The following is a 27,283-nucleotide window of genomic DNA, read 5'->3' as shown; positions in this document are numbered from 1 at the left end:
CAAGGACAGAGCTATTTTTTCTTGAGCCCACCGGAGGTGTGAGGAGACTAAGGGATCGCCTGTCCGTCCGTCCGTCCGTTCTGATTTGCAGTTCAATGTTTCCAGGTTAGCATGCCTTTACAGTGATGGGGCAATTAAACTGCACATTACTTGACTATGAGACCATTCTGAAGCAAATGATTTTCACACAGCAATAGATACATAATGTACTCTTAAATGAATCCCACAAGGATCGGAACAATCATCCCCCAGCATTCCCACTGATTCCCACTGATCAGGTATACTAGCCGTCCCCTTTAATATTATTTGTAGTGCCAGAATGAATACCCCAACTCTTCAATTATCCAATTTAAAAAATATCCAAAGCCCCAAATGCCAGACAACCGAAGGGGAAAAATCAGACAGCCTCTCTCTCATTTCTTTCAATCGTGTACAATGTACTCATTCATATTCTTACTGAACATTTTGCTTTTCTTTCTGTGGAGCTACCATGGGCATTTGAACTCTGAGAATACATGGTGATAATGGAAGTGTTGTGTGCCGGATCAGGGAGGTTGGAGGTACATTTGAATGTATTCATTTTGACCCAGAAATGCAGTCATTCATCGATATTTGTGCACTGTCTACAGCTGCAAAGTGAATGTACCAGATATAAGTGAAGATTATGTGCGTGCACCCAGCATAATGGGTGTTTCAAATGCTATCAAGTCACGAGTAATGGATGGAAGCAGGAGCATTTGTCGCGAGTAATGGATGGAAGTGGGAGCATTTGTGGCTTTTCCACATCATTGCTGTAACATAGTGACAAACCAGTAATATTGGTCTCATGGTCTGCCAAATGTAGAGTTTTGAAGATGCTTCAATAGTCAAGATGTCATTGATTTCTCTGAGTGCTTATAATGAAAATGCCTGCATGCTGTTGTCATCGATGTATTTCTTTATCTTGCAAAAAATTAAAACCAGTACAAAATGATTGAAACATGGAGGCCAGCAATGCGTGAGAAATAGTCTGTGCTTGTTGTGGAGCCTTTCTCTTCGTAAGGAGGGAATGAAAGAATTATTTTGATAATTCAGACCATAAATCTGTTTGAATTGGCTGATAGGGAGAGGATCTGAATGATGAAGCCACAAAGAAAATACTAAAAAGTGCAGTTACTTTTGTAAAACAAAAAGACTGTCAAAGTAACATGTCTTAAAGGGTGTGTACAGTTCTGGTCTAGGTGAAGATTTAGCTTTTAACGTTTTGTGAGATATTCAGAAACCACTGTATGAGATGTCAAAGAGCATGCGGTTCTAAGGGGTATCAAAAGTTTATTCGATGAAAATCGGTTTTGAAATGGCTGAGATATCCAAAAACAAGGTGAAACAAAGAGATACCAATAAAGTTGGGGCATGTCGCCTTTTATTATTAGCACTTTTTTGGATATCTCAGCCATTTGAAAACCAATTTTCATCAAATAAACGTTGAATCCTTCTTAAAATTACATGCTCTTTCATATTTCATACGAGGCTTTTCATTATCTCACTTAGGAATGTTCAAAACATGAATCCCTACCTCAACCAGTACTGTACATTCCCTTTAACACCTTAGGGTATTACAAACCAGTATATTTGTAATTTGTTCCTTAAAGGTCCTGTTTACCTTTGGAAGCAGGGATTTAAGAAATGTTCAAGATATCACTTTTGATGCATATGTGTAGGTCAGTTGTATCACAAAACATCCTACCTAGAATTTTTTGCAATAAAGCCTAAAATATAAGGAGGTATCACTATTTTTCTCATTAAACCATAACTGTAGATGGTTTAATCGGGAAACATTGTTATTTTAACTATTATTCACATTTTAACAATACTTAACATTGATTATATTATTTCAAATTTTTACAGTTGTTTCTATCCCTCACTCACATTTTAGAACTATTTCAAAGCACTGATGCTGGGTTTTGTTTCATCTGCAAATGGTAACTTATGCCTTTAAGCAGAAAAGATCAAAGCAAATAAGAGAACCGTTAAAAAATGAGAAAGAAAAACCTACCGAAACCAAAGGTAATGAATGCTTTCTTCTTTTGGCTTCCACTGCCCAACCAGGTCAATGAATATAATGCACATTGTGGTGCCCTACATTCTGAAAAATAAATGACCTATGGCAGAGATTGGGTTACAAAGGAAAAGTGTGAACAATCTGAGGGTATAATTCTATAGGCAGGTGTTATAACCATTGGGAGGAGCTAGTCACAGTCCTTTGTCAAAATAATGGTTGAGGGTCTCAAACTGTGAGTCTTAAAAAAGATTAAAGAATAGGATTTACCCCTTTTCATACTGAGGGTACAATTCATAAGGAAGGCTGACCATTTTACCCACAGAATAAATAAGATGACCTCTGCTATACAAGGAGTAAAGCAAGGTGACCCACTGTTACAGAATGAATAAAATAAGATTACCCCTGTTAGTGTTACACACGGAAAGATGGAACTAGACAACCACTGTGATAATATTATATCATGACAAGTATTACAACAGAACTTTTGACACATGTATTTGCCTGGGGGCACTTTTAAACCCCCTTGCCCTGTGTCTTGGGCAACAAAATCTCACTATTGGGCAAGTATACATTTTTTTTTTTACATGAAAGAGTACAAGCCCTTGTACAAGCCCTTTGGGCTGTTCTCAGGTGCTCAAAAGTGGGAGAAACATATCACTTCATTGTGATATCCCCTCTGGTTTCCTGTACCTTGGTTCCAGCTGAAATTTGACCCAGAATGCTGTCCACTCCACATGGTGCTGTCAAACTAGTTTGCAGGCACAAACCCTTGTTGGTCGTATAGGAGTCTGCATGCACCAAGACTAATACACGCACCACTACACTGCAGCCTCTCCTAGGGAGAAGCTTCAACACAGGGCCTATGGGACAGTGCCAAAGTGGTGCATGTAGTAGTCTTGGCGCAGACTCCTTTACGACCAACAAGGGTTTGTGCCTGCAAACTACTGTCAAACTTAGCAAGAGATCTGTGCCAGAGGGTCACTGCCATTTCAACTGGGTCATAGCCAAGAGTGGCTCAAATCCTGTAATACTGCTTTTACCCCACAGGGAATGTTTGTCCAAGGTACATGTAGGACACCTTATGACCCCTCAGATCTGCGACTTCACTTGTCATCTCTTTATCAGTGGGGCTACAAGTTGTATAAACCACTCAGAAGCTTTAACCTCTTTGAGAAAGTGATTTACTGGCTGGATTAGGGGATGGGAGGGGTGCCCTGGGGGAGTGTGAATTGGAGGTGGTATGGGATAAAGTAGGTCAGTTTGATACTAGCGATTCAGTCATATCAGAATATTGTGGCGTTTCTTGGGTTTAGCCAAAGATCCTGTAGTTGTATGACATGGAGAATTTATTTGAAATTTATACAAAATTAAGATCAAAATCAAATCTATGGTTTGAAGCACAAGTGCTCCAGCATATAGGCTTCTTATGTTGAAAGAATTGCAAGGTATTATAGGATTTGTTAAGAACCAGAACTAAAAAAAAAAATAAAAAAAAACACTCAAAACACAATCTCTGTTACATTGCTACAGTCTCTCATGACGTCCATGAATGGTGTTTAGATTATGAGAAGATGATTTTTTTTTTCAATGGTTTGGTTTTATTATTTCTTTTTTTATTAGACACACCATTTGTAATGACATGGTATAGTGAGAAAGGGATTCTAAGATTGATTACAGATAGAAAATGACAGCAATGTGTTGTTGAGGTCAAAGTAAGTTTTAATGGGTGCTGTTCATTATTCAGAAGGTTCGCTATTCCGAAAGTTCGTTGTTTTGAAGGTTTGTTAATCCGAAACACACAAATTCCCTATACCAAGAGATTTGTTTATCCGAAAATGAAAAAGTGTTCGTTAATCCGAACATTTGTGGCATTATTTCAAAGGTTTGTTATTCCGAAGGTTCATTAATCAGAAAATGAAATAGGGTTCGCTATTCCGAAGGCTCATTTATCCGAAAATGAAATAGGGTTCGTTATAAAACTGTTGCGCTATAAAAGTATACACTATTATTATTATTATTATTATTATTCCGAAGGTTCGTTGATCCGAAGTGATATACATTGTAGGGTCTGTAACGAACCTTCGGAATAATGAGTTTTGTTTCATCTTCGGATAAACGAACCTTTGGAATAACGAACCTTATATCATTTTCGGATTAACGAACCTTTGGAATAACGAACCTCATCACATTTTCGGAATAACAAAGCTCATCACATTTTCTAAATAACGAACCTTCGGAATTACGAATCTTTGGAATAACGGACCTTTGGAATAATGAACCTTCGGACTAAAGAACCTTCGGAATAACGGGCCTTTGGAATAACGAGCTGTAACCATTTTAATACACTGCCTTGAGAAGATAACTAGAAAGAAAGGCCTATTCACATATAGACCATACTTGATCTGTATCAAGTTTTGAGAAGTAATTGTGTAACAGGTGAAAATTTCACAAGCTTCTAGAAGGACATTTTCACAGTCTGCCTTTAGTCGTTCAATTCCCAGCTACTATTTACTACTATGAATACAATGATATTTGCTGAGTTCGTTTTGTTTTGTTTTATTTTGTTTATTTTTTATTTTTTAATGAGGTGGGATGCTTGTCTGTTTCTTTTCATCGGCAAGACTACAATTGTTTGGATCATATTCATCTGTGATTTTGTCGCATTTCTTACATTCCAAATCATATCTGTTTTTTTTTATATATAAGTGATAGAAAAAAAAACACTTGTGCCAAATTAGATCAAAGTAAATGGAATTGGAAAGGAAAAACTGCGCATTTACTTAATGTACTTGATCTGGTGGTTTGTATCCCTGTAGCTAGACCTCTTCCTCCCAGCCATTCTCCCCATCCCCTTCTCTCTCCCACCCCCCCCCCCCCTTCTCTCTATCTCTATGTAGACATTTAAGTTTATCATTTCCTGTTTGAGCAGGTAAAAAATGTACAGACCATTTTTTATATCTCTTTTTTTTATGCAGAGCTCTAAAAACCACTCTTAAAGTTCAAAGACAATATACTTGTAGGCAAATGGGAAGAATTGACACTCTCAGAATGTAGCTGGTACCATTATGAAAGGCAGTGCTCCTGGTAACTGTTGTTGATTCGAGGACAATACATCACTCAATCTCCTGAAATAAAACCTAAAAGTATAGGATTGGCATTTACAGAGGAAGCACTTAAATCACATCGAATGGTTGGTACCAGCAAAATAAACTTTTGTTTTGGTCGATGAAATTCTAGTCATGTAAGCTAGTCTGAGAAGAAAGAGTAACATTGTATGAATACAGCAGAAGAAAAAAAAATGATCAAAATACGATGAAAATTAGCAAATTGTGAAGTTTCACTAATTTCTGTAAAACTGTTCTCATAACAGTTCATACAAATATGCAAATGAGTGAACTGATGATGTCGTCACCTCACAATTTTCCACTGATCATGTTAAAAAAATGACAAAAATTTGATGTTTCTGTAAGTAAAGTGTAACACATAATGTTATCCCTGGTTGAATAACTTCAGAATCATGATCAGATATTGATTAGATCTGTATATCAGGACTTGAGATGGCAAAAATGCAATTCTAGAGGAAAAAAACAACAAAAAACAAATCCCAAACATAGTATTATTCTCAGCCTGTGTGTGTACAAGAGATACAGATAGTATACTACTCAAATAATATCAAAGCCAGTGTAGTGTACATCTATGTTTTGAAGTCCTAGGATGTCTGGTATGATTACATGCTACCACTTAAGTGGCCTCAATTCTTAAAATTGGTCTGTTTGGATTGTTTAAACTGTCTGGTAGCAGCTTTTATCACTACATTTCATCCAGATTAAGTTTGTGTCTGTGAAAGTATGGAACTCGGCATATGCAATGACCATCCAACAACTTTTAAAATGTATGACATTCATATATGAAATTTACAATTTGGGGCCTACCCTAAGGCCAGCAGAAACAAATATCTAAAAAGAATTGCGTATGTATGAACTTGAAAATGGGAAAATATGATATTATATCTTGGTTGTCACAACATGTGTGGTAGATTACAATTGTACCTGTAGCTATATGTTGTTGTTTTTTCTTCAAACTCTCTATCCAGATGGAGATTTCTTGTGCTACACTCGTCACGAACCTATTGGAGTTTGTGGACAAATCATCCCAGTGAGTATTTATAATTCATCAAATGATGAAAATACACTTTGTGAAACTATTATTAGTATACACAGGAAGGTGGATTCCACCTCCCTGGTATGCACAAACAATTGACATATCATGGCAGTTGATTTAAAATATTGTTGTTGTTTCTTTTGTAAAGTACACATGAGATGCTGCTTGCGTGTCAAGCCTGGTGACGAAAGTATGAGAATTGTGGTAGATGAGAACACATGTTTTGATTGACAGCACCAGGCAATATACAGTGTTTAAAGGTTAACATCCTCACTTGCAAAATTTTGTGAAACGGTCATGCTCAGGTAAGAAAAGGAAGAACACATATATATATGATATTTTTTTCTTTTAATTATAAAACGTGTTAATAGTTTACACTTGATGTGATGAAGACTGTTGCAGAACTCCTATGTTTTACATGCAGTGAAAAGAATAGATGTACCTGGAATATGAAAGATATTTCCAACTTATATTACTGTAGAAGATACGACCATATACGCTATACGCTGTTATTTTCGCGAGGGTTTAATTTTCACAAATTTCGCGAATCACTGCTGGACCGCGAATTTAACAACACGCGAAAATGTCGCTGTACACTAGGCTAATAGTGCACTTACGATAGTCGCGAAAACAACATCTCGCGAAAATGTCCGTGACCTCCTCATTCGCGAAAATAACAGCTTATACAGTAGTACAATGTATGTACAGTGTACACTTTGTGTGAGTATCATAATGCAGTCAGGCAGCAATGTCCAAGAGAGCAATGAGCCATTGATCGTACTTTGTACCTGTATATTCTCCTTTCAATGCAGCTCAAGGGCTAGTGTGATATTCGTGATGTTGTACTCATAGGTTTATACACTTGTATGTATATGTGCGTGCATGTGTGTGTGTGTGTGGATGTGCTCGCTGTGACTGTGGGATAGAAACCAGGAAAGAGCCAATCTTGCTTTTCTTTTGGTTTGTTTTGTTTTGTTTTGTGTGTGTGTTTTTTTTTAGTACCTTTCCACTCATGGATAAATCAATGAGTTGCGTGCCATGGATGGAGAGTGAAGTGAAAGTAAAACCAGATCCAGGTCATTAGAGTTTATTGAAGACTTTGGCTGGTATGACATGAATTTAAGCAAAAATGGAACAATACTCTGCAATGGTTTCAATTTCATTGTCTGCCACACATTTTGCACACAGGCCCTTTTTGTTTAAAAATTAGAAAATAAATGAAATGAAATAAAAATATATAATTTTACGCATGACACTGAAACGGATCTGCATGTGACTTGAGTGTGTAGTGAGTTTTTATTACCACAGTCACATTTTCTTTTGTGTGTATATGTGCATGTGCTTTACTTTTCATTCTTGTTTGCTGATTTTCCCAGATCATATGTGATCAAACAATGCCTGAACTCAGTATAAGGACTACAGTAGTTTTGAATTGGAGAAAGAAATGCCACTGCAGTTCAAATGATTTGGGAATATATTATATAAACACTATGGCATATATGCTTTCCCATTGTTTGGAATTCCATACCAAGTGAGATACGTTCATGCTCAATCTTACGGTTATTTAAAAAGTCTCTCTGTTTATTCTTTATTCAAAAGTTCTCTGTTTATTTCACATTTCACTTCAACCTTAAAAAAGGCGTAATTTCAAATTGTAAGAAAGAGATGATTCCAATCAGTGTATTGTATGCATTGTATTTGCTGTACTTTTTATTTGAAATGGAAATAGATAAACGAAACTAAACAAAAAAAAACAATATTTCCGTATTTCAATAATTCTGTCGTTGTTCTTGATCATGAATTACAGTGTAACCGCTAATGAAATTGCTTTATTACTATATTTTTAAATCCACAAAACTGGTATCTGGTGTACAGTGCATCTTGTACATGTAGACTTGTTTATTTCCTGCAGAAAGCACTGCATTGAGTTTAATACAGCCTTTGATTTTTCTCTCTCTCCTCAAAATCATTTTTGCTTTTCTCTCTCTCTCTTTCAGTGGAACTTCCCTCTGTTGATGCAGGCTTGGAAGCTGGGTCCAGCTCTGGCTAGTGGCTGTACGGTCATCATGAAGGTTGCAGAGCAAACTCCACTGACCGCTCTCTATGTGGCTGAACTTATCAAAGAGGTTTGTTGACCATATTGTTGCCCCACAAACTCCCCCTACCCCCATTTCTTCTTAAGCTGAGTAAGCATGCAGCAAACATGTGTAAACATGACGTAGTGTTTCCTTTGTGTATCAGAGAGGATAGTGATAATTGTTTGTCAACATCAAAAATAGGGAATCATAAAATAAATGTAACATCTGTTTACAATCAAAAACGTTTCATATTCATGTTGTAGGCAACACACTTAACCATTGCATTGAGGAGGTGTATTTGATAAGCCTTCAAATATTTACTTAATGATAGCTGAACCCATCAGTCAACGACAATATGTTGGGCACACATAAGTCAATGGGACAATGCAAGGTATAGTGTCCAGTTGAGGGTTGTCGGATTTGGATAGAGGAAGCTTGGAATTTACATTGTGTAACTGTAATGACAACTGAAGCACACTTTACACTGTAAAGAGTTTGCTCATGAAAATTCTAAATTTTATAGAGATTTTACACTTTTCCATGATGTATTTCATCCAGGCACACACCCGAAACACTTGGTTAATGCTGTTTCAAAAAAGATGTGAATTATATGGTAATGAATAGATCAGTAGGGGATTTTAGGACAAAAAATTGGCAATTTTCTGCACCAGCCAAAAATCCCCGAAATTGGAGTTGCTCTGTGCTATGTCACTGGTACTGCAACATTTCTCCACATTCTTTTTTTTTTAATCAAGACAATCACTGTGAATTGATATTCTGTGCCTTGTTCCTCATGCAGCTATATTTAGGAACCTTTCATGCCCAGCAAAGAAAGGTTGTTGTGGTTGCATTGGTAGGCAGGTGGTAGGAGAAGGCGCTTCTTGATAAAACCCTCTCCAATGTACAATGTAGGACTTTAGTGAAGCATTGTGCATAGTCACGCACAGCGACTCATCATTTGAGACCTCCCATTGTTGATACACACTGAACAATGGAGCAGCTGAATCCAAAGACACCATTGTGGTGGAATCATGTATGTTCTCCAGTACCCAGTTTGAAATGAGGGAAGGTCCCTGGTAGGTTCAAAAGAAGCTTTTACTATTTTATGAGGGTTTAAGAATGGAATGTTTTTATGCTCTACATATCTATGTAAGACATCTTGGGTGATATTAAAGCACCTCAAAACATATTTGTCAGTTTACTTCCTCGTTAGGTTCTCCTTTTATACCCCCTTCCTAGATCCCTATCCCCTTCCCCCACCCTTCCCTTCCGTGTCATTTGTGTGTAAAAGATACCAGGGAAGATACCAGAAAACACTCATGACAGTTTAAAGAGCTCGTATAGTTTTGGTTGAGACCTGACTTCAGGTTTTTAACATTTTTGGGTGAGATAATGAGAAACTGCTTATAAAGAGCATGTAATTCCAAGAGGAATTCAACCTTTATTTGATGAAAATTGGTTATGAAATGGCAGAGATATCCAAAACAGAGAAATACTGGTAAGATGTGGGACCCACACTTTATTACGATCGCTTTGTTTTACTTTGTTTTTGGATGTCTCAGCCATTCCAAAACTGATTTTCATCAAATAAACTTTGAATTCCTCTTAGAATGGCATGCTCTGTACCATTTCATAAGTGGTTTCTTGGTATCTCGCAAAAAGTTGAAAGCCAAATCCTCAGCTCCACCAATACTGTACCATCCCTTTAACACCTGTGTCAATTTTACCTCACTCCTTTCCTATATCGATCTCCTTCCTCCCCCCCCCCCCCCTCCCCGTACTCCTTAACATGGCCATCCTCTTTACTAACCCACCTTCCTTTATTGTTGTAATTTAGCACATGGCAGTCCCTAAAACTATGAATTGTAATTATTTGCCCATGAAGACAATATTTCCCCTCAGCGCTGTGCACTTCAGGGAAACGTACATTGTAATCTCTTAGGGTAAAACATAACTCCAGCTGGAATGTCAAGTACACCCAGGGAGGTAGACACCTCCCTGATACAACATGTCACTTGTAAAAAGGCCGTATTGATTACTACTGATCTGCTTAGCCGAGCCAATTATGCATCATAAAATATTGTAAATACATAATATTTTATATATATATTTGGAAATTGCAAAAGTTGTTACAGGCAGATCTATGTACATTGTATACCTATTCATCTAAATGCTGCCTTGTAATGAATGGTGAAAATATAATGGTCACATATACATAAAAAATAAAATATTTTGTATATATATTTGGAAATTGCAGAAGTTGTTACAGGCAGATCTATGTACATTGCATACCTATTCATCTAAATGCTGCCTTATAATGAATGGTGAAAATATAATGGTCACATATACATAAAAAATAAAATATTTTGTATATATATTTGGAAATTGGAAGTTGTTACAGGAAGATCTATACTGTACATTGTATACCTATTCATCTAAATGCTGCCTTATAATGAATGGTGAAAATATAATGGTCACATACATAAAAAATAAAATATTTTGTATATATATTTGGAAATTGGAAGTTGTTACAGGAAGATCTATACTGTACATTGTATACCTATTCATCTAAATGCTGCCTTATAATGAATGGTGAAAATATAATGGTCACATATACATAAAAAATAAAATATTTTGTATATATATTTGGAAATTGGAAGTTGTTACAGGAAGATCTATACTGTACATTGTATACCTATTCATCTAAATGCTGCCTTATAATGAATGGTGAAAATATAATGGTCACATATACATAAAAAATAAAATATTTTGTATATATATTTGGAAATCGGAAGTTGTTACAGGAAGATCTATACTGTACATTGTATACCTATTCATCTAAATGCTGCCTTATAATGAATGGTGAAAATATAATGGTCACATATACATAAAAAATAAAATATTTTGTATATATATTTGGAAATTGGAAGTTGTTACAGGAAGATCTATACTGTACATTGTATACCTATTCATCTAAATGCTGCTTTATAATGAATGGTGAAAATATAATGGTCACATACTTAAAACATTAAATGGTACACTATACTGCAGAGACTTGATGTACTATCATTAGCGATAGCAGGCGCCCGGTCAAGGCTGGCTATTTTTACAATCATTTCCACGGAAGTAGAAGCAGAAATGATTGACACTTCCTATCCCAATGTGTTCTTGGAATCTAGCCAAGAAACCACCCCACCACCACCCCCCCCCCCCCCAAAAAAAAGGAAAGTCATTGTAGTAAAAAAGGACATGACAACATAATTTTTGTCAACCTCGGGTGAAAGGTCGAAGGAAATGAATGAAGCAAAGAGAAAGCAGAATCTGTACCAACACAAACCAACAAATTTCCATATAATTTTTCTTTCTTTCTTTCTTGGTCTCCTTTTCAATTAATGCAAGACCCAAACTTGCATGAAGATAATGTGAGGCATTGCTCACTTTCATGTGTATGTTGTCATGTACAGTCATTTTTTCATTCATTCATTCATTTCAACATGGAAAGACCCACTTAGCCTAAACTGTTTTTCAATGGGCCTGTGCATAAAATTCATAACAATTTACAATATAAAAGTATTCAATGTACAATATAAAAGTACGAATAAATCACGTACAGTACGTTGAAACAAAAGATATACAGTTATATATATACATTCCCATGACGTGTTAGAAAGGCACCATGTAAAAAAAACAATTATCTCTTCTATTGTGTTTGTCTTTGCATTTTCTCTCTTATTATTATCTCTCTTTGTTTTCTGTCTACCCTCTCTTTCTCCATCTATGTAATCATCTATCTATTCACCTATCAAACTATGTGATAGTATAATATTTCTCTCTCTCTCTCACTCTCTCTCTCATTCTCTCCCTCTCTCCTTTATCTGCCTCTCTATCTTCCCCGTTCACACTCAATCCTTTCCTCTATTCCTCTCTCTGTATCTCTATTCTATATCTCTCCCTGTAGGCTGGGTTTCCACCGGGCGTTGTGAACATTCTGCCAGGCTACGGACCTACTGCTGGCGATGCTGTTGCCAGTCATCCAGGCATTGAGAAGGTCGCCTTTACAGGATCGACCGAGGTACTGTACATTTTTTTTTTTTTTTAGCCATCATTGTGGCCTGTTGCTCTTTTAGAAATTCTGTTTTCATGATTAACCCTTTGTGTGGGCCATGTTCACACGCCAGACTGTCAGTCAACGGCATGCCAATTAACAAGCTGTAAGTTTGCATTATTCTGCTCAAACACACAGACATGCCCAAACCGATCGATATATCGCCAAATGCCACAGTACAATGAAAGCTTTTCTCACCGTTTCCATTCCTGTCACATGTAGCTTGCATTTTGTGTGTTGACTGAGTATCAAGCCATCTTCCCTTCTGGATTTGGGAGTAAAATCGAAGTTTCCGTCACTGTTTTGTGTTCAAAAGTCATGCCCCTATGATAATGTAGCTACTGGTCATTTGAAATAAGGGACGATCATAGATCATAGATTTGTCACACAGTTTACATCAAAGCAAGGCTTGGCATTTTCTTGACAACTTTCATACTCATTACACGTCCAGGGTAACAGAAATCTATAAAATCTACATAGATTTTACAAAACAAAATATTTTTCCAAGGCATGACTACATGGCTGTCTCAGAATAAAGTGGCACACAGGGGTTTTTACATCATTGCACATCAAGAGAGAACACAAAGAAAGAGAATTAAAGGACAAGTTCACCTTCATAAACATAAGGATTGAGAGAATGCAGCAATATTAGTAGAACACATCAGTGAAAGTTTGAGGAAAATTGGACAATTGATGCAAAAGTTATGAATTTTTAAAATTTTTAAGCTGGAACCGCTGGATGAGGAGACTACTACAGCTTGTGATGTCCTATGCGTACAACAGTATAAAGAAAATGTAAAGAAAATTCAACATATTTTCACTTTTTTCACATAATAAAAGAGCACTTGACTTGCCTCTTTCTACAGGCAGGGGGGATAATATTACCCATAACATATGTCGGTAACGAGTCAAGGGAATGTGTACTCTTTTAAAAAGATGAAATTTTGTGAAATTCTCTTTATATTTTCTTTACATTGTTGTACGCATGTCACATCATACACTGCAGTAGTCTTCACATCCAGCGGTTACTGCACAAAAACTTCAAAAATTCATAACTTTTGAACAGATTGTCCGATTTTCCTCAAACTTTCAATGATCTGTTTTACTAATATTGTAACATTCTCTCAATCCTTATGTTTATGAAGGTGAACTTGTCCTTTAAAGAAGGAGAACAAATGGGATAAGAATTTAGTCTCGTACACACAGAGATTGTAATTTTGAATAGAGGATGAGGAGACATTCATCCTTGGATATGTTGTTTTGGCCCACTTTAAGTCTCACTAGATGCAGGTGTACAAGCATAATGGATGCCTGGCAGTGTTACCATGGTAACAATGGCAGGTTCGTCTGGGAGAGCAATGTCTGTGTTTGAACTGAAGAGGCTGCCCTGGATGAATAAGGAGTTTTTGCCTGGAGAGATGTCAGCTGTGAAGAATTTGCAGATTTTAATCTTATTAATTCTTTATTATTACATCTCTTCTTAATTGTGAGCACCAGATGTTGTTTGGAGTCATGAATTTTTGAGTCTGCTGATGCCCTGAGGTGTATTTTCATGTTTTTCACTATCCAATGCTCCATTTCAGGTTGGGAAGATTATTCAGCGCAGAGCCGCAGACAATTTGAAGAAGGTGACCCTTGAACTCGGAGGAAAGAGCCCCAACATTGTCCTCAAAGACTGCGACAGTGAGTTGGTCAACCAGAAATTTAAATGGGGTATAGTTTGGGGTGAGATATGGGATTCAGATTTTAAATTTTGGTGAGATGATTAAAAACCACTTGTGAAATATGAAAGAACATTCAATCGAAGAGGAATTCAAGGTTTATCTGATGAAAATCAGTTTTGAAATGGCCGTATTATCCAAAAGTAAAGTAAAATAAAGAGGTCAAAAGAAATGGTGAGTTCCACCTTTTATTAGTACCTCTTTGTTTGTTTGTTTTTATATCAGCCATTTCAAAACCAATTTTGATCAAATAAACTTTGAATTCCTCATAGAATTGTATGCCATTTCATATTTTTGTAAGAGATTTCTCATTATCTAAAAAAAAAAAAGATTGGAAGACTGAAGCCCCATTTCAACCAAAACTATACAATCCCTTCATTTATTATTGTTCAAACTACACTCAAAGAAAAAGTAGGTTCAACTTTGCACCTTTATGTTTGACACAATTTTAACACCCTTATATGCTCAACGGTGCTCACTGGTCTGAAAAGGTGGAAAGTTGCACCTTTAAAGTTGCTCACTAACTGTCTGAAAGGTGCAAAGTTGCACGCTGAGATTATGTCACATGAGAAGGTGCAAAGTTGAACCTATATTTTTCTTTGAGTGTAGCAGCACCTAGTTAGAGTGCAAACCTTTGTCAATGCCAGAGGTGCACTACTGACATGGCATGGAACTTTACTAACATCCATTTCATGGCATGGATTGCAACAAATAATGAATCACCTAAACTGTTCCTTTAACAACAACAGACCTATCCTAACAATTGAAAACTGTTCATTACTTTTCAAATAATATTGGATAAGGGACAAATGAATAAATAAACTAACTAATGCCATGGAAAGGATGATCTCCTCAATGGGCAGAGGCAATGAACCTCACAAGACTGATTGTGTGTTTTGTTGTTTTGATCAGCTGAATTCTGTGCCTGGCCCAGACATCAATAAGTTTAGATGTAATACACTGAATAGATGAAATGATGAGGTGATCAAACTTTATTTTTCTATTACTCTTCATACCCAGTCAACCATTATTTGCAGGTGCTCTGAACAGGGGACCAGTGTGGCACATTGTATGTAGACAATACTGCCCTCTGGTGTTTATTTTCAATAGTTAGGTACATAATGATGTATGAGGACAGAGGGAGGAAGAAAGGGAATAATGCAAACTTGGCACACCACCAAACAATTTAGCCCATGGGTGCATGATGAGTTAACAACCCCGGGACAAGCTCCTGTTATTCAGTGAAGAGTGGGTAAAGGGACATTATTATTATTTTTTTTTTCTGAACATACATTTCTATGAACATACCTTTTCCATAAATGGTGTTATGGATCCTTATCAAATGATTGTCTGGGAACTATCACATGGTTGTTATTTGCTAAAAAAAAAACCAACAACAAAAAAACAAACAAACAAAAACAAAAACAAAAACAAGAAAACAGTTTGCTCTTTAACCCTAACCAGTCTGGGCTTTTTGGGGTGTTCTGTGGCCGAGGGGGGTGTAGCCAGTTTCTTGAGTGACCTTTTTTAGGGTGAACCAGCTTCAGCTACATTGCTTCATACAAGGTTGTACTTGGTTCTTTTTAGCTAGACTCTAGGCTCTTTCATCCTGTAAGTATGTGTGTGACTGTCTACAAGTGAAAGAGCGCCCTCACAGCTGGGAGATGTTCCTCTCCAATCAGCCAACAATCTCACTATGAACATTGTTTTTTTCATCATTCAAGCAGATTACAACTGTATTAAGACACCATCATTCATCTTATACTCGTAGATTATGGCAGTATAAAGTGGTAGTTCATGGGACAACTTTGGTGTGATGAAGCAATTGACCAAACATGAACTTACACATTCAGGTGTATTCTCACTTTTCAATTTTTACACACCCAGCTGTTTATATTTTCAATAATTGAGGTCACCCCTCTTTAATGTGATCTTCTTGAATTGCATTAGTAACAAGATACATGTACTATTGAATAACAAAGATAAGCTACAGTGTAAAATTATGTTTCCTGCACTTTATCAATTCTTTATATATTATGTTCTGACATAGTCTTAAGCTGTTAATGATGGAAACAATCACATTAAATGTCATCTTCAGTTAAGAAAATCTAGCCACCAAAAAGGAAGTATTTCATTCCACTTTTGTCCCCTACCATCATGACAACTGTGATGGTCTGACTTGTTTAAGAGATATTGACCCATTTTGAGGTGCTGATATTTCTTTTATCACACATTTCCCATTAAAGATACTTGCCTGAGTGTACTCGTGTCTCCAACATGGAAAAGATGTTTTCGTGGTGATTTTTTAAAGAATTCTCCACCTTGTGAACTGAGAAGAGATGTTATGATTGTAGTCATACTTGCATAATTTGACCTTTTATAATTTGACCTTTGAACTTTGAGCCAGGAAGTTAGAGTTATTGATATGTTATCCATACATGCATTTGACCTTTGAACCCTTGCCTGTCTCAACAGTGGACCATGCCGTGGAACAGAGTCACTTCGCCCTCTTTTTCAACATGGGACAGTGTTGCTGCGCCGGCTCGCGGACCTTCGTGGAGGACGACATCTACGACGAGTTTGTGGAGCGGTCGGCTGAGCGGGCAAAGAAGAGGACCGTTGGGAACCCGTTTGATCCAACTATGGAGCAGGGACCACAGGTACATGGGACCAGTCTTGCCTGGACTTTATCTCATGTTGTGGCTACATGTTGCTTCTGTTGCCATTGTTGCTGCCATAAGTGTCTATAATATAGAATGTATTACATACAGTATTTATAAATGTTATATATGAAGAGGATCTATATGGCAGGTGAATGGAACCGTGATGTCTTAGATGATCAAGAATTATTGCTATGCCAAAGTAGCTTCCTTAAGCATGTCATGAATATGAAAAAATACCATCAAAACAAAACAAAACAAAACAGCTACTCTGTATAAAGTGGTAGAAATCCTCCCAAGTCACTCGGTATTCATATTCACAAACTTCCATTGATGCAATGATAACTGCAAAAAAGAAAAACAGCACGAAATCGTACAAATATGAGGTACCAGGTTTTATATCTTAAAGATATGAAGAGTTTGTTCGCAAAAACCGATAAGTCCATATTTGCCAAATGGAGATATTTGCGATGAAAGGTCAAGAAAAATAAAGAGAATGATAAGAAATGTTTGCTTCTTTTGACCATAACTTCAAAGATGTACCTTTGTATGTAGTGGCCAATATATCATTTAAAAGGTACTATATTGTACTTTATGACAGAGACCGTACTTCAAAATCTTCAAAAATGGACTTATCGGTTTTTGCGAACAAACTCTTCATATATTGAATAAGCTCCCCCTTTGATGCTTATTCAGGGTCACACAAACCTTTTACACAGTTGCCACAAAGTGGCATAATGTTTTTCTCTGAGTAGACATGAGATCTTGGAGCACCCCCCTCCATCTTAATGTTCTCTGAATTAGTCTACTGCTTTAAATTTCTTTATCAGTTGTTCAAGTTTATCCACCGAAGTCTCATTTGGAATATCCTCTCGTAGGTTGACCAAGAGCAGTTTGACAAGATCATGGGCTACATCCAGAGTGGTCAGTCCGAGGGGGCCAAGCTCCTGTCCGGTGGTCAGAGGGAAGGTGACCGGGGATTCTACGTCCAGCCGACTGTCTTCGGTGACGTGACGGACAACATGAAGATCGCCCAGGAAGAGGTATGGAATCAGGGGAAGCATGTAAGAATTCGGATGGGTCTTACTTTAAATTATCTGGATGAATTTCTGTAAAGGGAGGAGAAAAATGCATTTCAGGTCTTTTCTTTAACTTGTAGAGGTTTATACTTGTAACTGGAGATGGGCATGCATTTTGCTATTGCATTCGATTGGGCTATTTTAGTCTTGCTACTGGTAATTGAAATACAATGTCTATGCTCACCTTAACCCTAACTAGGCCAAGCTATTTAGGTAGATGACAGAGCAAAAAATAATCATGTTTTTATGAAATTGACAGAAAACACAATTTGCGTTGGAATTGTACATGAAATCAGTTTTATCAATTCTTGGTGCAACATGCATGGACATTATCTATGTGTTAAACTTCAAAACTGTTGTCTGAGCATCACAAATTAATTGTCACTAGATGCAGAAGAAAGAAAAAATGTTGTGAAGAAAGTCAAAAATAAGAACATGGCAATCATAACAGCATTTACAGTGTATGACAAAAAAATATTACAAAGTTATGAAAGCAGCATTTAGAGAACTATTGGTGCATTTTAATACTTGCCTCAGTGGCGGTGTTCATGCATATACGAATATGCACATGCTTGAATTGTATAGTTTTTACATTACGGTTGCATGAGACTCCAACTCTCCCGTTTTTGACGGGAGATCTCCAGCGGAAAGCCCATTTTTGCAAAATCTCCCGTTCTCCCGCTTGAGATTTAATTTTTCCCGCCCTGGCTCTGTGTCTCCTGTTAGACAGAATTTCTTACTAATTACCATTGTATGTTGAAAAATTAAAGCCTTAGATAGCACGAGAGAGCATCTACAACCCTAGAGCTTGGACCCCGGCCGCAGGGGACTTCGATCGCGCTTCGCGCACATCAAATTGGAGTCTCCCGTTTGCTAGGGGTTTCAGGTGGGAGAATCTCCAGATCAGAAGGTGCTTGGTGTTGGAGTCTCTGCGGTTGTGTTATGCACCATATGTAAACATTTGTGCCCTCTATATTGTGTGACTGGGGTTCAACGACCTCCTCTGGCCGGCTGGTTTCCTCACCTGTAATCTTACGTGGCATTCACTGCAAGAAGAATGTCAAGATCTCGGCTAAATCATATTCTGATAAAGTAATTGTTAGAACGGCTTGTTAGGAATGAATTCTATAGTATACATTCACACTGTCATTCTATTTTTTCCTTTCTGTATTTTTTATTTTCTATTTGCAGGAAAACAAGTCATGAGAAATGCATATCTATTTTTGTGCCATTGTTGGCATGCCCAACTCAGTCAAGGGCTTGTCAACTGTACCTTTTTTATTTGCTTAATTCTATGTACCCTGGGCTGTTCAAAAAAAAAGAAGAAAAAAACAGAATCACAATTAATTTCTTATGTATTTTATTGCTTTTTTATTTGTCATGTGTTTCTTTGTTTATATTATTTATCTATTTCTTTACTTTTTATTTTATTTTTTTGTTTTTCAATGATATTTCTTTACCTAGCAAAGTTGATGATAACCCTAAAAGAATGTTACCTGAGAAAAACCAGGGAAAACAGTAATTTTACACTTCTTGTAAAATCCATACATTGTACTAACAAAAGTCATAGGAAACTGACATTTTCGGTGACATTGGTCATGAAAATGTGCTATATCTCGGATAAGCCGAACTCCTGATTTTTACGAGTAAGGTCTAAATATGTGCATAAGATGTGAAAAAAAGTTTTGAAATTTCAATGAAAAAATTGTTTGTGTTTTGAAAATACAAAAAAAAATGTCAAAGAAGGGGGAGGGGGCTTTGTTATCCCCTACCCCCCCCCCAAAAAAAAATGTTAGTGTCTAATTTTTGTTCTCCATTTTTTGCTCATCAATTTCTCTGTTGTTACCTCCGCCAAGGGAGGAGGTTATGTTTTTGCTACCGTTGGTTTGTTCGTTAGTTCGTTAGTTAGTTTGTCCGTGTGCAAAATAACTCAAAAAGTAGTGCACAGATTGGGATTAAACTTGCAGGAAAGGTTGAGAATGACACAAGTACCAAACGATTAACTTTTGGTAGTGATCCGGGAATTTTTGGGGAATTAATGAAGGATTTTTGACATTTTGGCAGGTAGGGTCAATGAACTTGGGAGTTCAGGCTGCGCGTATTTGAGGTTTGCCTGCGCGCATTTGAGGTTTGCCTGCGCGGACTAAAGTGCGTGCTCTAGTTTCTGCTGGGGTGAAGCGCGCCGTGCAGTTGAGTGTTTATGACGTAACAAAGGCTTGTACATGTATATTGGGAAATCTGGCAACTTTCAGCACACAATGCTATAAGTACGTATGGGTGGAAATCACTGATATCTCTACGGAAGAGCAAGATCAGTGATGAAAATGATTTGCATGCTTGGCGGAGGTCTGCGCTCTCAGAGTGCTTTTCTAGTTTTTTTCTGTTTTCATACAAAGTAATGTAATATCAGGATCTAATTTTCCTCTGGGTTTTGCAAGCTGAACTGCAAACACACATAAATCTCTCTGATGTAACTGACATATGAATATCTTACTCATGACTTTTTTTTTTCTTTGATATTGCAAATTGCAGATTTTTGGACCTGTGCAGCAGATACTCAAGTTCAGTCAAATTGATGAGGCCATTGAGCGGGCCAACAACAATCCCTATGGTCTCGCTGCTTCTGTCTTCACCAAGGATATTGATAAGGCTTTGTACATCTCAAACAGTTTCCGAGCTGGCACTGTCTAGTAAGTTCACTTTCCCATTGATTTGTCCAAAAGGCATGTTTGTTATTAAGGGGACTGTACAGTACTGGTTGAGGTGGGGATTCATGTTTCGAACATTCCTAAGTGAGATAATGAGAAACCTCTCATGAAATATGAAAGAGCATGTAATTTTAAGAAGGATTCAACGTTTATTTGATGAAAATTAGTTTTCACATGGCTGAGATACCACAAAAAGTGATAACAATAAAAGGCGACAGGCCACGCCTTATATTAGGATCTCTTTGTTTCACCTTGCTTTTGGATATCTCAGCCATTTCAAAACCGAATTTCATCAAATAAACTTTTGATACCCCTTAGAATTGCATGCTCTTTGACATCTCATAGAGTGGTTTCTGAATATCTCGCAAAACATTAAAAGCTAAATCCTCACCTCAACCAGAACTGTACACACCCTTTAAGTTCTTGCTGCAGTAATAATAACAAGTAATACTTGTATTGTGTGTGAAATATGTTCAATATTTTCGAAGTGCTTGTAATGCATATTCATCAAACTGAATCTGTGATAAGTTGTTCTTTTTTTTTTTAAACAATAGATGTACATGTATTTCAAGAGTTTGATACAAAACGACTCAAATTCATGAGACATATATATGTGATTATAGATGTTAAAGATAACAAAGAAAATGAAAAGAAAATACGGGATATTGTATTCTCAATCAAAGCTTCAAGAATATTCTTTGTCTTGTAGCATGTCAGGTATGTATTATTGGAAAAGTTTTGCTTTACTCTATCTGATGATGAACTTAAAGGACAAGTTCACCTTCGTAAACATAAGGATTGAGAGAATGCAACAATATTAGTAGAACACATCAGTGAAAGTTTGAGGAATATTGGACAATCGATGCAAAAGTTATGAATTTTTAAAATTTTTGTGTTGGAACCGCTGGATGAGGAGACTACTACAGCTTGTGAGTCATATGCGTACAACAGTATAAAGAAAATGTAAAGAAAATTCAACATATTTTCACTTTTTTCGCATAATAAAAGAGCACTTGACTTGCCTCTTTCTAAAGGCACGGGGAATAATATTACCCATAACATATGTCGGTAACGAGTCAGGGGAATGTGTACTTTTTTCAAAAGATGAAATTTTGTGAAATTTTCTTTATATTTTCCTTATATTGTTGTACGCATATGACATCTAAGTTTAATCATACACTGCAGTAGTCTTCTCATCCAGCGGTTACTGCACAAAAACTTCAAAAATTCATAACTTTTGAACGGATTGTCCAATTTTCCTCAAACTTTCAATGATGTGTTCTTCTAATATTGCTACATTCTCTCAATCCTTATGTTTATGAAGGTGAACTTGTCCTTTAACCCATTGAGGAGGGCTGATTTTGCTACAACATGCATTTCCCATAGACACCTGCCAGAGTGTACTCGGGACTCGTCCTCAGTGGGTTAAGAATGGCCTTTTACCCATTGTGCATCAAACTCTTCATTGGTTTTTATGCATATCTTTTTCCTTATGATACAGCGTGAACTGCTATGATGTCTTTACGACCCAGGCTCCTTTTGGTGGCTACAAGCTGTCGGGCAGTGGCCGTGAGCTTGGGGAGTATGGACTCGAGGCATACACAGAAGTCAAGACGGTGAGAATCCTTTGAGAAAGGATTTATTTCGTTTGCTGGTTTTCAAATACAAAGTAATATACATAACGCTTACATCATTCCAGAACATTTTAAGGAATTTTGAATCACATGAGCTTCAAAAAAAATTGGATACAATTATAGTAAAACGAACTTTTTATTTTGATAAATAAGTAAGTAAGCAAGTATAATTTTATCTTTTAACTCTATACGTGACCGTGCACCTCAAAACGAACATAAAGTCGCACACACTGATTTTGCATGAGGACTGACAATAAGTGGAATGGGTCAGCCTAGCAGAACTTGACTTTTTCATATTTTCTGAAAGAGCGGATCTTCATTTACATTATGCTAAAATTTGGTATCACAAAACGGGCAGGAAAATGTGTTTTTTTAGCAGTTTATCTCCAACATTTTTGGTAGAATAGTGTGATTAGGTGTGTCTTTAGAATCCCTTTTTCATTTCTGAAAAACCTTGTCCACACTCTTCACTTTCAACTCTTAATAACTTTTGAAAAGATAGGGCTACTGCTTTGGAAGTTGGCATTAATTATGGACAGAATGTGATAGTGAGGCATGCTTAATATCAGTTTAATCTGATAATCCCTTCATTGTTGTTACGCTGGTGGTTTACTTCCTGTTTTTTGTCCCATTCATCGCACAGCCAGCATGGTTTGGTAAAGATAAGTGCTTGAATAGACACTGTACTTCGGAGCCTCTTTTCTCAGTTCACACTTTTCCTGAGTTTGTGCTTTCTTTCCAATATTTAGATAGGTTAGGACAGTCCATTTGATTTGAGTTGTTGTACATCATTTTAAAGCTTAAAGTCTGCTCTTTCAGAATATGGTCTTAACTAAAAATTCATGTCTGGCGACTTTTTGTTTGTTTTGAGGTGCAGGGTCACATATGGAAAATAGGAATTCACAAGAGAAGAATATATATCTTGTAAAGTTTTATAGAAGACCAAGTGTGATGTAGATTTTTTGTGCATTGCTGCAAGATTAAGTTAGCTAATATTTCTTCACTATAATACTCTTTGAATGATGCATTTATTTCCCTTCATCTACAATTTAACATGGTCTCCTTCCTTTTTTGCAGTACTTTTGTTTTCATTTATGTACCTATTATTACTGGCTTGCTTGTTTTAGACTTTGCTTTAAGATGTCAAGTTCGATGACGATACCTTCATGTCTAATGTCCTATATGTTGAACACATACTTCCTACCTCAGCCAATTTGAACCTGCAAAATGAGGTTTATCAACTTCAAGCCCTTTGAAATTGCATCTTCGAATCTCAGGCTTCTGTTACTGGCAACAGTTTTTGTCGCTGGGGTGACAAGACCTCGTATCTACAAAATGGCAAATGTTCAGAAGAGCCAAAAAGATGGCAGCCAAAGCACTATATCAAATGGGAAAGCCTTCCCTTTTACATATTGTCACTGTGCCTTCATTTTTGGGGTAAGACGGCCGGGATTTGGACAGGACATCCCTTATAACTGATTATGTGACCATTAATCCAAAAAAGTCATTTTCACCAAATTGCAGATACAAGGTCTTGTCGCCCCAGCGACATTATGTAATGATAATAATAATAATGATATGCAGTTCTTAAAAATGCGTAATACCGCAAGATAGTCTCCATGCCAGAGTATATGAAAAAACAAAGACAAAAAACAAGGCAAAACAAAACAGAATAGTGATGATGCGATGACCCCCCTGAAGTCTTTCCTGGATTTGTATAGATACAGTCAGCCTCATACTTTTTCAGTTTAAAAACTATTGCATTCATTTGCATTTGTTTGTTTGTTTGTTTGTTGATAATGTTTATTTTTGTTTGATTATTTTTGCAGGTCATTACAAAGATTCCCCAGAAGAACACATAAATTGCTTTGTGTCCCCTGCAGCCAGAAATGAGGGATCAACCAACATGGAAGTGACCTGCCACATGCTAGTGCCATGTAGGGAATGTATATAATATGCATAATCTGGATCACTATGGGGCGACATAACCTCATTTCTCTAAAAATGTCTAATGTTCAGGAGAGCGGGAAGACATATCAGCCAATTTCCTAGACATGACATGGTGGTTTTATTTTTGGATGTAAGGCAGCTAGGATTTGGACTGGTCATTACTGAACTGATTATCTGACAATGAATTAAAAAAAGTGACTTCATCAATATTTGAGATTCAAGGTCTTGTCACCCGAGCATGATATGTAATTATGTAGGTATGTGCGTGCAAATACAGCTCTTCGAATGACATGCAACTGCTGAGACCTAGCTCAACCATATTAATCTATTGTGGTGTTGCTGTAACACACACATCCTACAGTCTCAGATACCTGTGTGTACTCGGCACTCGTCTTCAGTGGGTCGAGAATCATGGCAGCGTTAAACAAAGAAAAAGTGCATATCACCGGGTGAGAACCAAAAGGGCTTTATCACAGCTTTGTGGGGAATGGAGTTATTGCTATCATGTTGGAGAACTCGATCTCCTAAACATAATGGTGCCAATTATAAATCATTTTCATTTTTCAATAAAATGTTGAAAATTAAAAACTACCCAATATTTCTATGACAATGCTTCTAAATCTACCCACTCTTGATTGAATAAATGTTCATTTCATGGAAATTAATTGTTTTGATTGTATTCATGCTCAAATCCTGAAACATGAATGCGCCCTTCTGGCCCTCATCTGACGATACAACATACACCTGTATAGTTGTTGTTTTTTTCTCTCTCTACTAATTTGGTGGAATCTTTGTGCATGTGTTCAACACCAACCAAGTGCAAATAGCGCCCTCTTTGTCCTTCAGCAAACATGCAGCTGAGCATCCTAACTTTGACAGGGAGGATACCTGTGTGAGTTACGAAATGCTGCGTGCTGACTTTGTGTGAGAAAAAAAGAGATGTATTTGAATTTCTGAATGAAATTTTTTGTCTGTGCCTTTTGTAGGGCCTACATATATGCACAAGACTTCAAGTGGCAACTGGCCGATCAGATGTTGCAGGCATGAATATTATTTGACCGATGACTTGTAATAGAATTTTGACTGTATTTGTTTCTAATACTCTCCAAATGCATCAAACTTTTTCCATTACCTTAATGTGTATGTGTGCATTAGAGGGGATAGTTAAAATGAAAGAATGTTTGTGTCAGAACTTGAATTTTAGTCTCAGAACTTGACTAATGTAGTGCATGGTTCATGCATTGTGCAGGTATCATTTCGGTTCTACCATCATTTCAAACCTGTATGTTACACCATGGAAGTCTGTGACTACACCAAACTTAACTCTTTATGTGCCATGTTCGCATGCCTGACTCAGTCGATGGCATGCCAACTTCGCATATTCTGCTCAAGCCCACAAACCTGCCTAAAACAATTGATTAATCACCAAAGTATTCCAGTATAATGAAAGTGTTTCTCGCAATTCCATTCCTGTATGTGTGTAGCTTGCATTTTATGTGGTAATTGACTATCAAGGGGTGTACCTTACTGGAAGAGCTAGTACATTCTAAGTTTCTGTCAATGTTTTGTGTACAAAAGTCATGCCTCGTATACAAAGATGTAGCTACTTGTCATTAGAAAGAAAAACAATCATAGATTTGTTGTACAATTTACATCAGAGCAATTAAAGCTTGACATTTTCTCGACAACTTTGCTCATTATAGGTCCAGGTAACAGAAATCTATAAAAGTTTCGTAGATTTTAACAACACAACATTTTCTCAGCGCATGACGACATTGCCATCTAAGAATAATGTGGCACACAGGGGGTTTACACTATGGCACATAAAGAGTTAAATGACCATGTCATATTAAGTCACTTTTTTTCTATTTTAGACAGAATGTGGTGCCCATGCTTATAAGTTTACAGCTGTTTTAGGAGGAATTTGTTGTATGTGATGGTGTATGTGATAAAGATGAACTTAAAGCTTACCCAAATATGATATGACTTTCATGACAAAGAGATTTTAATGATGATTAAGATGAATGAATGTGCCTTGTAAGTGCAGCATAAATCTTCCATTTCTTTTACTCAAATTATGGTATAAAATGTATATCATGTGAAAACCTGCACATACTGACTGGTGTGTGGAAAAATTGTAATCATGTTATTAACAAAACCTCTGGGCGTGTGTATGGTTATATTAGGGGTTGAAATAGGCCTGTTTTGAGCCATTTCACTTGGTCAAAATAAAAAGCACCCTTTGTTTGTCCTCTTTGTATCTTTTAGAAAAGTTGGTTAGCAATTTATTATTCTGTTCTGTGCACAGGGTTGAATAGAGTAGGTTTCTCTTCCTACGATCTTATGCTGCGGTCTAACCTTTGACATCTGTGATGTATGGATGATGCTCTTTGGTGTCAATGTGTTAAAAATGTCATTCCAATTGTATCTCAGAGTAACAGTTTAGCAAAGTGTACAATTGGTACTGCCCCGACTGTGTATGTGTGCATTCAGTGTGTGTGTGTGTGTGTGTGTGTGTGTGAATATGAAATGTGCCTCGAGTAAGAATGCATGATTAACAAGTTGGCAATTTATCTGTGGTCCTTTATTATACCCCCGCCAAACAAAGTTTGAAGGGGGTATATAGGAATCAGCGGACGGTCGGTCGGGCGGACGGTCGGTCGGGCGGTCGGGCGGTCGGTCGGGCGGTCGGTCGGGCGGTCGGTCCATTGCAAATCTTGCGTCACGAACTACTTCCTCAGTTTTCAACCGATTCCCATAAAACTTGGCACAGATGTGTGCCTTGGGTTTTAGATGTGCAAGACGTATTTTTTGACAGTACCCAAAAGTACGTTGCCATGGTAACGGCATATTATGGGCAAAAATGGGTACAAATCTTGCGTCGCGAACTACTTCCTCAGTTTTCAACCGATTCCCATAAAACTTGGCACAGATGTGTGCCTTGGGTTGTAGATGTGCAAGACATATTTTTTGACAGTACCCAAAAGTACGTTGCCATGGTAACGGCATATTATGGGCAAAAATGGGTACAAATCTTGCATCGCGAACTACTTCCTCAGTTTTCAACCGATTCCCATAAAACTTGGCACAGATGTGTGCCTTGGGTTGTAGATGTGCAAGACATATTTTTTGACAGTACCCAAAAG

General features: G+C 37.1%; 1 protein-coding gene across 1 annotated transcript in view; it reads left to right on the top strand.

The window, feature by feature from the left end:
• Nucleotides 1–26,652, top strand: part of LOC139743923 (aldehyde dehydrogenase, mitochondrial-like) — a 42,204-nt gene extending 15,552 nt beyond the window's left edge. The window contains exons 6-14 of the mRNA XM_071654392.1: nt 6,135–6,196; nt 8,200–8,328; nt 12,239–12,352; nt 13,969–14,068; nt 16,582–16,766; nt 17,645–17,809; nt 20,378–20,535; nt 22,055–22,169; nt 24,017–26,652. Coding sequence (XP_071510493.1) covers nt 6,135–6,196; nt 8,200–8,328; nt 12,239–12,352; nt 13,969–14,068; nt 16,582–16,766; nt 17,645–17,809; nt 20,378–20,535; nt 22,055–22,169; nt 24,017–24,049 — 1,061 coding nt within the window. The 3' untranslated portion in view covers nt 24,050–26,652. The remainder of the gene's footprint in view (nt 1–6,134; nt 6,197–8,199; nt 8,329–12,238; nt 12,353–13,968; nt 14,069–16,581; nt 16,767–17,644; nt 17,810–20,377; nt 20,536–22,054; nt 22,170–24,016) is intronic.
• Nucleotides 26,653–27,283: the final 631 nt, after the last annotated feature.

The sequence above is a fragment of the Diadema antillarum genome, unplaced genomic scaffold (genome assembly GCF_040938485.1).
Source record: "Diadema antillarum isolate AM-2024a unplaced genomic scaffold, OU_Dant_1.0 seq00001121_RagTag, whole genome shotgun sequence".
Taxonomy (NCBI): Eukaryota; Metazoa; Echinodermata; class Echinoidea; order Diadematoida; family Diadematidae; genus Diadema; species Diadema antillarum.
The sequence above is the reverse complement of the archived record's forward strand: the minus strand, read 5'-3'. Positions and strand labels throughout refer to the sequence as shown.